We start from the raw sequence: 14803 nt of genomic DNA, 5'->3' as shown, positions 1-14803 counted from the left end.
GAGGCTGAGCTTTCAGATTGCATCTCTAAATTCCTGTGGTGGGAGCTGCTGCAAATCCAGCAGCCCTTATGAGACCCAGATCCCAAAGAAATCCCAAAGACCTCAACAATCTGCAAAGAAAGGCATTATTCCTGCTATTAATAGACTCAACTTTATATATTAATAGAACCACACTTGCAGTACCATGCTCAGCCCTGGGGCCCCCAACATAAGAAGGACTTGGGCCTGTATGAGTGAGTCCAGAGGAGTTGCAGCACTCCGGAGAGTGGATCATGCAGTGACAGTTTTTCAACCAAGCTGGCAGAACCTGTCTCCAAAAATGCTGTCCCCAAAGCTCTTCTTCAGTTATCTCCCCAGCTCACTATGCACAGTAAGGAGTACAAAACCTACCCCTTCTTCAGAAGTTGGTGAACTCAGTCTAGAGATTCAACACGCATATATACATACACCATACCTCTTTTCAGGTGTTTTGCAAAATATCCACTCCACATAGGGCTGAGGGTAGCTCTCAGATATGCATTCAATTGCATCTGATCCTTCCCTTTTCCTAAAATAGGGTTTGCCTGGTCTCTCTGTTAAGAAATAATGCAAATGTTTAAGAATACTGAAAACATTTTGAAACAGTGTTTTGCTTATTTGGTAGTGCACGAAGTTACAGAGGTGCAATTTGTTTCAGGAGGTTTCGACACTGAGTGAACAGAAAACGATTCTGCCTTAGGGATATTGTGGGTTGGTCTCATGAGATTTTCAGCCTTGATTGCTAAATCACAGCTTCCCCAATATCAAAGCCTGCACCAAAGGATATTCCTGAGACTGAAAGGTGTGAATTTGTTGTGGTTGATATTCATTTCACTGGGCAGGAGCACAGATACCTTTTGAAATAACATGGCCTTTGGTGGAGTATCTGTTGAGACTAGAAAGTCTCTACACAAAATGGGATCCTTGCATACTATTTGGTCAGATCAGATACACCATGGAAAAACAACGGGTGATAATGACTTCTGATAACCAGCAGACTTCTCTAACCTGTACTTGTAACTTGGGGGGAAAAGGTTTCTAGGTAACTCCCAGTCCCCTCAATCCATCAGGCACAGACTTGGACTAAGCACATAAATTTGATGTATTAAAACTGCTAAAGATTTGATTCAGAGCACTGACTCTGGCTTTAGGTCATTTTAAAATGAAATTAGAGCTTCCACACAGAAGAGGGACATCTTCTTTAGTCATTCCCCCATTGCCTGCAAGGTGACATGCTAACCTAGTTGGTTTTATGATTCTAAGGTGAAACTAATACTTCTGGATTTTCAAATTGTTTCTCCATTTATGTCTTATAAGCTGGGCCTAAAAGGTTTTTTTTTCAACCTCTGGAGATTCACATCTCACTTGAAGGATTCCCATCTAGACTGAAGGATTTTATGAGAGATGAAATTATGATTAGATTCACGGGAGCAAGAAGAATGCAATCCAAGCAATTGATATGGAGAAGATCTTTAACGAGACTGTTTCAAACTGCTATTGCTTGCACATGCAATATCACCTTTTACCTCTAAAGCCTAATTGGTACAGTAGAGAAGATAATGTTTAATTGAAGATTTAATACCCTGTCTCCTCAATGAAGCTGTTAAAATTATGATTGAGACATGCAATAGGCCTTCCAATAAAACAAGGAGAGACTGGAGATGACACTTCAGACACCTGAGAGAGAAAAAAAGTCAAGCAGAAGAAATGCTTTAAAAACAAAGAGGGAATAAAACCAGCTGATTTATCACAATTTCTTAAAAACAAGGTAAGTAATGGTACTATTAAACCTTTCTTTAGAAGGCTTTTCCAGTCTTTTAGCTGTTTGGATGAACGTTTTCCTCTCCTTACTTTGAAATTTCTTTTGCTTTTTTTTAGTTTTAAATTTGGCCCTCTCCAGACAAAATTATACAGAATTTATCTTCTGTTAAAAAAACCAAAAACATGCCAGTGTGGGTCTTTTTTCTTTTAATCTATGTCCTTGGACACCTCTACTTAGAAACAGAAGTTTGAATTTTGTTGCAGCAGTTGCCTTTGCATCAGAGATGTCCCTTGTGTTATTCTTGAGAAAATTCAATCAAATCTGCTCCCACTGTGAGCCTTTCAAAAAGTCACAACTCACAGGTGAGCTGTCATGAGCATTTAGCAGCAGCTAAAATCTCAGCTTCTCAGGCACCCTTGTGCTGAGCAGCTGCAGTACTGATGGGTTTTACCTGAAGACTCAGTAAGCAAGTAAAGGCTGGCACTGAGAAGAAAGACCTTGTCTTTCCCCTTCCCTTAGTGGTGACTCTTGCTGGCCATGGAATTGTGAAAGGAGAAGCTGTGAGAGAAGTGCATGGACCCAGAGACAGGCCCAGGAGGAGTGGTGGTGATTTTGGAGCACCAGAGACCAGAACATAAAAGTGATGTCCTGACCTGGTCCAGGTAATAGCCCAGCTGACAACACTGAGAATAAACAGGATAAGATGCAAGCAAGAAAATCTAGCCCATGAGCTTTGAGACCATGCAAAATACATCCTCAATTTGTCCCTTCTGGCATAGAGGGTATTTCCCATAGGGGAGAAGAGAGCTGCTATGCATTTCCATCTTTATTTGTTCAGTTACGAGGTTTATTGACTAGCAAAAGCTGACTCTCATGCAGTCTGTAGTTTTGATTTCAGCCTCTGAAGACAGCTCCAAGACCTATGGAAGTCTAGGAAGATGCTTGAAATGCAGCATCCGAGAGCTTCATTGCTTTGACTGAACTGGAGTCTCTCCCCTTAAACCTATTGATGAAGAAAACCCTTTCATCTCGGATATACTTACTTCGGATGAGAACAGGCACAACTACTGTGTAATTGCCAGTTTCACTTATGACTGAGAAAGTGTATTTTCCAGCTTGTGCTTCTCTTATTTGGGAAAAAGCCAAAGACATAACATATCTGTATAACAGAAAGTAAAGCTGTATTTGTTATCTAGAAGGTAATATGCAGCACACAGAATAAAATGTTAGCTCCTCAGTCTTGCAAAAAGCCTTCAGAAATACCAGTCTTCATTATTTACATAAACCCCTTCAACCTGTATCTTAGTACAAAAGCAGCACATAGGAATTTAAAACCACAGGTACCACATGCTTAATGCTGAGGTTTAAAAAGGATGGACTTCCTGAGCTTAGGACAGCTGGGAGGTCCAAAGGGAAATGCTTTACCTACAGTCCCATCCCACATGTTTTTGCAGGAGGAGGCAATATTCAAGTCCCAGGTTCCAGACCAGGTTTGGCTGTGAGAATTAGAATGTTGTTCCTGTTGTTGTTCTTGATCTGCAGTGTCACCCTACCAAGCCACATAATTCTTCCTAGCTCAGTTTCTTTGATTATAAAATCACAATTTTGCCTCACATGAGCACTGCAAAGGTCAAATTGATCAATGTCAGAAAGTCCCTGGAGTTCCCTATGCATGATGTTATACAAATTCACATAACAAGCTTATTCCAAACTATTCATATATGTATGAGTCTAAATGACAATCAGTAATGTGCTGCCAGCTGACAACCATGAAGGAAGATTAGAAGGTTTAAAAAGATAATGCATAACATGAAATTAAATGCAAGCACAGTCACAGAAAATATTCCATTTGCATCCTAAAAGAAATGATCTCTTAAAGGATCTTTGCATCAGGACATCCTTTGACTCACCGATTCTGTGAGTCCAAAGAAAGTTTACACGCTTTGCTCTCTTTAAAGAACCAGAAGCATGAAATTATATTAGAAATGTTCATTATTACTCTTAATTCAATATCTTCAAAGACATTAACTTCCACAGTTTTAGTTGGTTCATAGATGTTCTCTGTTCCTTGATAATTCAAATAACACCCAAGATCTTCCAAAATGTTAGAAATCTGCAATGCAGGAGGACAGACTGTTATGTGTTTATTAGAAATTAAATTTACTTGCTTTTTTGCATTCAAATATTTTTAAATGATGCTCTTCTAGAAAAGCTGTCATAAACTGCCTCCTAATGTTCAAATATGAATAGAAATTATACTGAAATAACACCATCATACCTTTTTCTTTTATCATTTCTACTGTGAAACTTATTCATAAATATGTTGCATTCTACTGCACGATGAAACTCCATAGGATTCCAGTTATATTAGTTAATTCTGTTCTTTCAACAGACATCACAGAACGATTTTTGCCAGAAACATGATAGTTCCCCTTAGTGATACAGGCTATTCTTTACTCTCATTTTTGTTTCCATACATGTAGAACCATAGAAAGACACAGAACTATAATGCAACTTTTCTGTCTGCGACTTCAAAATGCAAAGGCAGGGTCAGAACGTTTGGGTATTTTTTAGCATCCCACTGCTTGTCACTGTATCACCTTGCTAGACTGCTCCTTGACTCCTTTGGGGCTTTACTAGGTAAGGAACATTTGGCCTGGGCATCTTCACACCTTTAATTTCCTCACCATTGTGTATGGCTAAAGGAGAATTGAAAACAGAAGGAGAATATTCCACCACCAATGGATTTATGAGTCTCTAATCTCAGCTGCAGCAAAAGGTGGAAAGTAAATATCTCCATCTGAACAGTAGTCCTAAATGTCTCCCTTCATGACTTCGGTGGGTGAAATTTACCTGGTGTAAGTGTATGAAAGGACAAGAGTTCATTACACCCTCTGCTCCACACTCTGCTTGGCATTGGTTCTTCTCATTCTTTCCTCCTTTTTTTTCTCTTCACTTGATCTGAGAAGTATTTAGAGATAGCAGCCATATTCTGCCTTGCCAGATACAAGGACATCACAGCTTTGCTGCTGTACTTTCATTTGTCATCCAAATTTTTTATTTATTAGTCCAGGAATGAAGAAGATTCCATAAGACTACCTTGAAAAAATATTCAGTAATATTCAGGCATGCTGATGTCAGACAGCATCAAGAAATTAAAAAATCAGTTTTAGAGAAAAGTGATACCTATCTATTTACACTTTCAAAGTACGAATTGTGACAAATAATTACCTCTAACCTCCTCTAGTCATATTTGGCATAACCCCAGGGATTTTGGCTGTGACATCCCCACAGCCTAAAGCTTTAGGATGTTGTTAACTTCTGGGAAGCCATTTCTAGAATGGACAGAAGTATTTTATAAGCAACTAGTTCTCTGTTATATTACCTTGGGAGATACCAATGTCTCTGGTGTTCCTGAACCTTCATCCTTCTGGCTGATTAAAACACATATAATCTCAGATGTATTCTGTTTTATTGCAGAAGTGAAAGTAACTGTTGTCATAACAAGAACTGTAAAACAGAAATAGAAAATGTAATCATGTCTAGATCTTTCTCTGGGATAATCATCTTAGTAAAAATAAAATACAACAAAGCTGCAGAAAGATTACATCTTATGAAAAGAAAAGGCAAAAGGAAAAATGCAGATATATTGTATGCATTTGCAATTACTGCATTTGTGTATTGAAGCTGAGTGGAAGCACTATTTGGAGAACATTTCAAAGGCACAGGTACATCACACTTTAGATGTATGTTCCATAATACTGCAGAAAATGTCTGAAGACAAAAGCCTCTATGTGTTCTGGAGGCTCCTTTAGAAACCACATTACAAAACACGGGCTCTTTCTTGCAGATCACTTCTGCATCTGTGTGTTGGAAAGGGCCCTGCAGCACCTACCCCTGCAGCTGCAGGTCAGCGTTTGCCTGGTGTGAGCCAGAGGATGATCACGCACCGTCCCTCTCATCAGCACTGAGGAGGTCTTCAAGTCAGAAACACTTTCCAAGCACTCTTGCTTTGACTTGCAATGGCAAAATAATATCCTCCAACTCGCCTTCAGAGCCCACACTGAGCTCACCCAGGGATTCAAGATCATGTCATCCTTTTCCCTTCCGTCCAGGACTGGCTCTATTTGATTTGATATACTGGACACCCTCCTGAGCCTTCCTAGTGTGGATTTGTGTACCCCAGCTCACAAGCGAGGTGCAGGTTAGATGCTTCTTCCTTTGAGTTGCCATTCATAACCTTGAGCTCTTTTCCCTCCAGGAAGCAAATAAGGCAGGAATTCACACTATTTTGAGGAGAGTAGATGCAGAAAGCAGAGCAGGAGGAAGAGCAAGCCCATGGCTTTCTCATCCTCCATACCTCCCTGGCTTTCTGCTCATAGAGGCAGGGCAGCTCCTAGCCCTAGCAGGAGTAGTAGATGTTTCTCTTGCACATAAGGAGCAGTGTGGGAAAGCTGCTTGTGCCTCAAAGGCATCATGTCTCTGGAATACTACATATGAGCCTTTCTACTGGGACCGCAGCTTAAGAAGTCACCTTTTAATCTTAAAGGAGGTATATAGTAACCATGCTCACATCATTGCACATAAGCAATATAAGATAAACAGAAGTAAGACTGAGTAACTGGCAAGGTGAAATGTGTCTGATTTCCATTAATTCCTTCAAGCCAGCTCTCAACAGCACTGAATCATAAAATTAACAGCTCTCTCCTGGTGACTTGGAAGATTTCTGCCCTTAGATTTTGGTTTTCTGCTTTTCCTTCCCCCTAAGCCCTCCCAGCTCCTGAGATGGTTGGACATGAAGCTACTGCAGAGTTTAAACAAGGAAAAAAAGTTAAATACATCAGGAGGTACTTGAAGGATGAAAGTAATGAGACTATTTCTGCAGGTGATGGAAGGAGCCAAACTGGTAGAAGGAAGAAATGAGCAAAAGTTGCTGCCATCCCCTCTGTGATGTTTGTACCTTCTGGAGCTGCCTGGGCTCTAATCTGGCAGCACTGACAATGTCTTCTGAGCCCTCTTGGCAAATATGGGTTAAGTCTGAGTCCTTCACGTTCAGGCACCTGACATACACTTCATTTTTGGTGCCACCTTTCCACAGCATACGCAGGCAGTGGTCTGCTTTTACAGATCTCTGAGGAAGATCCTGTCCATTTGCCTGTCATCCTAAGAAAGGTGAACAGGACTTCTTTGTGAAGACATGTACCCCCCTCCATTAGCTATAAAGAATGTTGGCACTTCTTCAGACAGTGAGTGCCAGAGGGCAGCCGAAAGGCAGGTATGCATTGGGTATCTACACCAAGCATGCTGAATTCCTCCCTGTAAACACATACCAGGCTTCCAGCCCTCCCACTGGCCTTTCACCAAGTCCTTCTCTGCTCAGCTTTCTCCACTTCTGTTTGTTGGCCACTTCACTTTTCCCCCTTTCCAAACCAGAGACCATCTGACCAGCTTACAGCCAGAGGCTTACTTAGCTGATGGAAACCCACCTATGTCCACTGATTTCTAAGATGTGCCAGCTGAAACCACCTGAAAATGGGACCTCAAAAGTTACAACTCATTTGGCCTGTTGAGCATTCCCTTCAGCTTTCTGATCTGCGAATAGTTTTAGCTTCTGATTGTACAAGCCAAGCCAATTTATCCCTGGCATTACTCCACCTTGCTCACATTGCCTTGTCAGTTAGATGCCTAACGCCCCAGTAGGAAAGGGAAAGGTGTATTTAAACAGGGAAAAGATTTGCAGCTAAAAGCTAGGCAGAAGCAGACAGATGTAGCAACCAGACTGTAAGCAGACATGCAAACAAGGTGCCTGATGAACTGGAACTGCATCTGTAAAGGACGGTATGTGGGAGCATATGCTGGAAGAGGGAGTAGTGAGCACCCTGACACCCTCAGGTATAAGAGAAAATGGGACTCCTTGTCCTGTTAACTGCTAAAGCTTGTCACTGCTGTCCTCCACCTTTATTCCTGTGAAATCCAAGAAGGTTTTTTGGGTAAGGAAGAATACTTTGAACCTGAGATGACTCTAGCTGCTTTACGGTGAAAAAAAAAAGTTAATGTGATAGTCAGAAGTATTTACATGACATGGAGTGCTCTCAACTTGTGTAGGTCTTAGAGAAATACATCACAGTGACAAAACAGAAAACGAGAGCATGAATGAGCCTATCAGAAAAAGCAGAATCAAGAAAAATATTGGGAAGTGTTAATGCTCCGATTCTCTGTCTTGATCTTTCAGCTTCTAGCTGGCCTGTTCAGGGACTGCTGTTATAGTCTGCACACCAGTCATCCTCCCAAAAGCCAAAGTAAGAACTGCACAGACTAAAAGCAGTGGGCAAGGAGTATCAAATATGTAGCATGCATAATCATATTGTGTATTGCTGAACTGTAGTGAAGTTGGAATGGAAATAAATCGCTGCCACTGAACAATGTGTGTTTATGAGTGCTTTCCATCTTCATTATCTTTCCATAGGCTATACAAAAATATATTCACTAGGAAAAATCTTGTTCCCATTGAAGTCAAAAAAACCTCTAGTTGCCATAAAAACTGAGCCAGGATTTCATCAAGATGTGGAGGCCCATGCATGGGGAAGTGCCTGTGCAAGTCAAAAGGTGGGCTTACATGTTATGGTAGTGCTAAGAAAGGCCTGAATCTACTGAAGAGACAGCAAACCAAGAAGCTACGCTTAAGGTATTTAAGATATAGGCTGGTTCACCAAATGGAACTGCTTACAAAATTTTATTTTCAGATGGGGGATGACAAAAGTAACCTTTGGAAAACTGGGAAAGCCTCTCCAAAATACACTGAAAGCCTGAGTTTAGCAGAAAGTGAATAGCTGAGGAACTGGAACACTGTGAAGCGTGAAGAGAAAACCTTTCTCTTCACACAGAGGGATACAATCTTGTAGTTGTCTTCAGCTTGGGATTTTACATAGCAGTCAGGCATTCCCTAGACATAGAAGATTCTTCCACTTTGCTTCACAGCTTCAGGAGACTTATGTAAAGAAAACTATATTTAGCTTCTTATTTGGCTTCTGACCATTTTCCTTGGGTGAGACTCCCTGGATCAACTTTTCAAAATTTTCTTCCTGATCAGGGAATCTAGAATGACCCTTTTTTCCAGGGAAGCTATAGCCCTCTTACATTCATATGCTGCCAGAAACAAATCTGTAATAGTGGTAACATGGAAGAGCATAATACCCATGCATTATCTCTTAAAACCCCCACAGCTTTGCATGTGGTTGCCTTTTTCACAAATCACTCCCAAAGCAGTGGATCCTGAAGTGAGAATTTTACTCAATATAAATAGAATAAAAACCACAGGGAGGTAGCATAGGTAGAAAGAGCTGATATTAAATGAATTCCTACCTTTTACCCATATCTTATTTCTCTCTCAACAAACTTAACTTTTCTCCTTCACCATCTTTCAGCACACCTTCTTTCCTTGGTGTCTTCACTGTTTCAGCTTAAATACTTCCCAAAAAAATGCAAACTGTGCGTTCATTCTCAAATGATGATGGGGCCAGAGGTGTTGATCTATGTTGCAGAATAATAACTGCTAGAACAAGGTTCAACAAGCAAGGTGGGTGACAAGACGCCTCTGTTGCAGCTCATGCTAATTGTGAGTAGTTGCTGTAACACCAGATGGGGTACATCTAGGTCAGGACCAGTCATTTATCTGGTCTTACCAGTTAATTACAACAAACATCACATGAACTGATTTAATTATTCCCAGTCATGTTCAAACATGATTGAGATTTGAGATGAGAGGAAAAAATCACTATAGAGTGCGGTAGCTCTTTGGGAGGGTTTAGTGGAAGAGAATCTCTAGATTTGAGTCACCTAGCAGGAAAGCAGTGAGAAGACGAGAGTAGAGGAGGCTGTGTGGGTTTGGAAAGTGCCTAATTATGCTCTATGTGCTGAGTAAAGAACTAATAACAAGGAGCAACACTGATATTATACTGATATTATACATTGCCCTGTCACCTGCCAGTCTTGCTGCATTGCCTTCAACCCTCCACCTGGGTTATCTTCCCACCTGGATCCGCTGACAACGCTTCCACCACCCGAGGCCGTTCAGGCTGTGGCATTACATGCTGTTTCTTCCCTGGACTCTTCTGCCTGAGGGAGAGGTCTCGGTGCACGTAGGGACCGGGACCTACGAACACCGGCACGGAGGCGCCCGGGGGCGGGCAGGCGGCGGCCGCCAGGGGGCACTACCGCGCCGCGCAGCCCCGCGCAACGGGGTAGCCTGCAATCTGCTGTGATCTTCTGTTAAAAGGCAGAAAGATCAAAAATGCTGACCCTTCCTGGGAGGATCCCATGTCTGTCCTTGCATGGCACAGGCAGGATTATGACTCGGTCCTATCGGTTTGAAGAATTAATTAAAAATAAAGGCATTTTTGCGCAAGAACAGGTCATGTGTACACAGTGAAAACTTCCTAGTCGGCAGAACACCTGCAAGTAGGTCGTGCCCTATTCGTTATGCTGGTTTCAAGTGTTTCTTCTTAAGAGATATTAAACCAGAACTTGTCACAGTGAATAAACCATTTCTAATTCATCCCGTGCAAATGCCAGGAAAGGGCTTTGCTGGTTGATAACTTACTTTATGTCAGCTCCTGTAGTAAAACTACACTGCCTCTGCCTAAGAATTTTGTTTTCCCTGCCCTTCCAAATCTAATCTGTGCCAGAGTCTAAAAGACCTTTCAACATATGAGAGAGAAGTTTGCTCAGTCTGTCTCTGGAACATCACTACCAAGAGCTGCCTATTCCAACAGAGTTTGCCACATGCAGCAGAGAACACTGTCGACAAATTAATTTTTCATATTTTGAATTTTCCTGCTCTTTTCCTCAGCTCCCCATTTTCAGGTCCCACATGAAAACAGCTGCAAGAAGTTTACCCTTCCACATTTTTTTTTTAATATATCTAATGACTTGGCCACCATTTCCAAGAACTTGTCCTCTGTCTTGTTATATCCCAACATATTTTTGGTACAAATTTCAGCAAACTTCATCTTTTGTATAAAATTGCACCTTTTGATACTGTTACTTTTTCTCTTGGAGAAGGACTGTCAGCACCTCTGCCTATGGCTCACTGCAGCCAGCTTATCAACTACACAGAGATTTTAACCAAGAACAATTAAAATGGCTGAAGATTTCAAATAAGGTATCACAGTATTTTATACTGCTCTGTCAGCAGTATAAAAACCTTCTCTAACAGAACAGGTAGCTGGGAGTCAGCAAAGTGCCTCCTGTTCTTATGCTGATTAGTTACAGATACGTTCACTCCAGTGCCTTATGTAGTAAAAATTAGCTAATCATTGCACAAAGTGCAGGCATATTTTTCACATGGTACTATTACATATACAACTTTATTGACTACTTTTGCATTTGCTTTATTGCAGACTGATATCCAGGTCATGCTCTGTGATTCAGATTGTGATTTCAGCATTTGTTTAAGCTAGGATGAATAGCAATCTAGTTTGATTTCTTTATATACTCCATCATTTTTCAGACTTTCTAATCATATAACTGGCCTACTGAGTACAGGTTCCTTGCCGTTCCTCTGAGAATGAGTTGCTGTTAGTAAGGGATTATGTACATTTATGAGCAGCCCAACTGCTTTAGCTGTTGCAGGCTTCTTTGCTAAAAACAAACTGGAGCTAGCACGTTGCTGCTCTTTGATTTATAGATTTGCTTTGAAATCACCCTTCTGGGTTCTAAGTCTGTGTCAGTAACTCATGGATTTTATCTGAAAAAAAAAAACCAACCCCAAAAGAATTCTTCTTAGCACAAAGCAAATGCTGAAGGCTGAAGCAAGCAAGACACTTAGTTCTGTTTTATCTCTGTCCTGCCTCTTCTGGTTTTTGTTTACCTGGGCTTGGGTGAGGAAGGACTGCAGGGTTGTATTCAAACCCTTATTTGCCTTTCATTTTGCTAAGATAACTTCCTGTCTCCCTTCCCTGTGAGTCCGAGATAAAGGCACTGCTCGAACAGCTGAACTATTATTTTGCTTGTTATTATTCATTTTGCCTGCTTTATATGGGCTAGCTGAATGAATGACAGCCCTTCCACAGGTCCCTGAGCTCATGGTGCCCTCTCTGATGAGGGTATTGGTCAGAGGGAGCTCACTGCAGTCCCTGCTGCTCTACCCACAGTTTGGGCCATTACAGCCAGGAAAATGGTTGAGGACAGGAAAACTGAGGACACCCCTTTCTGGGACGTGGCTGAAAAGTGGCTACAGAGGCAGTGAACCTCAGCTGCCATGGCAACCTCCCTTTCTGCAGAAGAGCCTGCATTGTGGCTGGTTCTTCTGCTTCTTGCCCACATCTTCCATCCTCTCAGGAGAGCTGCTTCTTGACTTCCACATTACTCAGACCTTTACACCCCATGAAATATGGTGAACAATGGTATCCTGGGCCACATTAGGGGGGCTTTGCTGGCAGGTAGAGGTTCACCCCCTCAGCACTGAGAGGACACACCTGTGAGCTCCTTAGCATAAGACACACTGACATACTGAACAAAGTCAGCAAAGTGCCACAAAGATGATTAAGGGACCAGAGCATCTCTCCTGTGAAGAAAGGCTGAGAGAGTTGGGACTGTTCAGCTTGGAGAAGAGAAGGGTCATAGACATCTTATCAACGTATATAAATACCTGAAGGGAGGGTGAAAAGAGGATGGAGCCAGGCTTTTTTCAGTGGTACCCAGTGACAGGACAAGAGGCAATGACACAAACTTTTTTGCCGTGTGGGTGCCCAACCACTGGCACAGGTTGCCTAGAGAGGCAATGGATTCCATTGTCAAATATTCAAAAGCTACCTGTATAAGTAGCTACCCGGACAGCGGGACATTGGTGGCCATCACGGAGCAGTGAGGTTGGGCCAGATGACCTATAGAGGTCCCTTGTCACCTCAAGATTTCTGTGATCCTGTAAACAAAGGGACGATTCTGCGGGCAAAGTTTTGCTGGTGACCACAGAGGTCCCTCAAGAATCAGAAAGTGGTATTGGGCTGTCTTTTTTTTTGACTGTTCTCTAGAGGATGTTTGCTCATGGAAATAGCATGTTCATGCCGTTAAAAAGCTGGATAGACAAGCATGAAGCAAAGCAAACAGGTATGTCTCATCTAATGACATAAGTAAGTTTGCTTTAACTCCTTAAAAAAAACAAACCAACAAACTACTCCATGTGTAAGTACTCCAGTCTCATTACCTGGCACACTCTAACACTTCTATTGACATTAGCGGAATTACTAAGTTCTTGCAAGCAAGGATCACTTTATTTAAACACCTAAAGGCAAAGGTATGAGATTCCTGGCACCTCATTAACAAGGAGAAAAATTTCTGCCTCAAAGAGAAATGAAAACAGATGATGGCAGATAATGAAATGATACTAGCAGTCATCCTGGTATTGTAAAACCTCTCTTTTGAATCAAAACAACAGTTTCCATAGCTGAATGTACCCTTTCTTTCCTGGAAAAGGGGGTGAGGAGGGAACACCGAAGGCCTTAACTGTGCAAGGGGGAAGGATGGACAGAAAGAAGAGTAGGAGAGAATGGTTTTGCTACAAAATATGAAAAGAACGAATCCAAGGTATTTGATAAAAATGGTAATTGGTATTTGGTACCAAATTTGGTAAGAATGAACGAAACCCCCTAACCAATTGTTCTTACTTGCATCATTATGAGGTTAGTGTTGAAAAAGAATTGCAATTCCCAAGCAGTTGTACAAATGTAAAATCCAATATATTCCTTAAAGAGCAGGCTGTAACAATAAAACACTTTTCAACCCAGCTCTTGTATCTCACCCATTAGAAATCTTATCTACACCATTAAGCCTAGACTACAAAGAAAGGAGTAAATAATGTCTACTTTTACAACAGTAACAGAGCTAATTATCCAGGCCATAAGGTTGCTTTTCTGTTTTTTTTACCCTGTTCAGTTTTTTTTTCAGCAGTTTTTAAGGAAACATCTTAGAAAAATAGGGAGCCATTCCTTTCTTTGGATGGGACATAGGCACACAATGTTTATCCACTTATCTATCTGTCTAACTTTCTTATCATCTTATTTGTCATAAAATACAGAGAAGAAAAGTCTATTCTTCAACCATACCAGCAATTTTTAGGGCATTATCTGTGTTTGAAGGTTACAGATTCCTTAAGGAAGCATTTTGCATTTAAAGTCCTAGAGCATCTTCTTAAATGCATTTCTATTAAGATCACTAGGATTAAGCCATATGGGGAATAAGCCCTTCCTACCCATTTGAGAAATGTTCTGTTTGCTGGCTCTAGACTGATTTTTTGGTCTCTATTTTCTTTTTAGAAATGTATAATCACTGGGATTAAACAGTCCTTGTCCGTTTCTAGTGTTACTATAAAAAACTGAAATTGCTTTCTGCTTTCACTGGTCATCCACTCCTGCTCTTCCACATTTTTGCTCCATAAATGTTTTACTCTCCAATTTAATTTCCACTGCTGTTTGCTGGACCTGTTCATTATTGCCTTTCACAGCAAACATCTCTATGAAGTTCTTCAGAAAACCTCAAAGACAAAACTCAACCCAGTTACACAAACCAGCTTCTCAGCTAACAGAGCAGAACCTGAAAATTGGGTGAGTTTATGCCATGAAGTTTCAAGTCTTTTGAACGCTACATTTTAAGAAACCTGTGAACAAAAGGTGATCTGCACTATATTATTTTGATGTTGCTATGGGAAGGAGTCTCTAAGGGGATGCTGCAGAAGGGCAGGATGTCCCCAGCTCTGCTCCTCTGACAAACCTGTCACTGCTTAGCAGCCACAGCAACACACACACATTCACCACTGGGCAGAGACGTGGGGGTGGCCCTGTGACTCAGGCTGTGCTCTGGGCATCTTCCAGCTTCTCAGTAGCTTGAAATATGGGTAACCTGGAATTTTCTTGTGAAAAGAGGGGTTTGGGGGAATGAAGCAAGTGGGGTCAAACCTCAAGGAATTAAATCACACATGGTTTTAAATTGCATTTACTTTTACAGGAAAATAACCCCTTTTCTAAACAA

The 14803-nt window shown here is 41.3% G+C and overlaps 1 protein-coding gene across 3 annotated transcripts in view; it reads right to left on the bottom strand.

Annotated features, from left to right (window-relative positions):
• FLT3 (fms related receptor tyrosine kinase 3) overlaps positions 1–14803 on the bottom strand; it is a 41591-nt gene that overhangs the window by 20707 nt on the left and 6081 nt on the right. For all 3 annotated transcript variants that reach the window (XM_062615110.1, XM_062615111.1, XM_062615112.1), the window contains exons 2-5: positions 5166–5290; positions 3691–3893; positions 2824–2939; positions 455–572 (exon numbers count right to left, since the gene is read on the bottom strand). In XM_062615110.1, coding sequence (XP_062471094.1) covers positions 455–572; positions 2824–2939; positions 3691–3893; positions 5166–5290 — 562 coding nt within the window. The remainder of the gene's footprint in view (positions 1–454; positions 573–2823; positions 2940–3690; positions 3894–5165; positions 5291–14803) is intronic.

Source organism: Pezoporus occidentalis, unplaced genomic scaffold (genome assembly GCF_034315485.1).
Source record: "Pezoporus occidentalis ecotype Australia unplaced genomic scaffold, CSIRO_AGI_Poc_V1 ctg18, whole genome shotgun sequence".
In the NCBI taxonomy this organism is placed as follows: Eukaryota; Metazoa; Chordata; class Aves; order Psittaciformes; family Psittacidae; genus Pezoporus; species Pezoporus occidentalis.
Note: the sequence above shows the minus strand (reverse complement) of the source record. Positions and strands in the feature narration are given on the sequence as shown.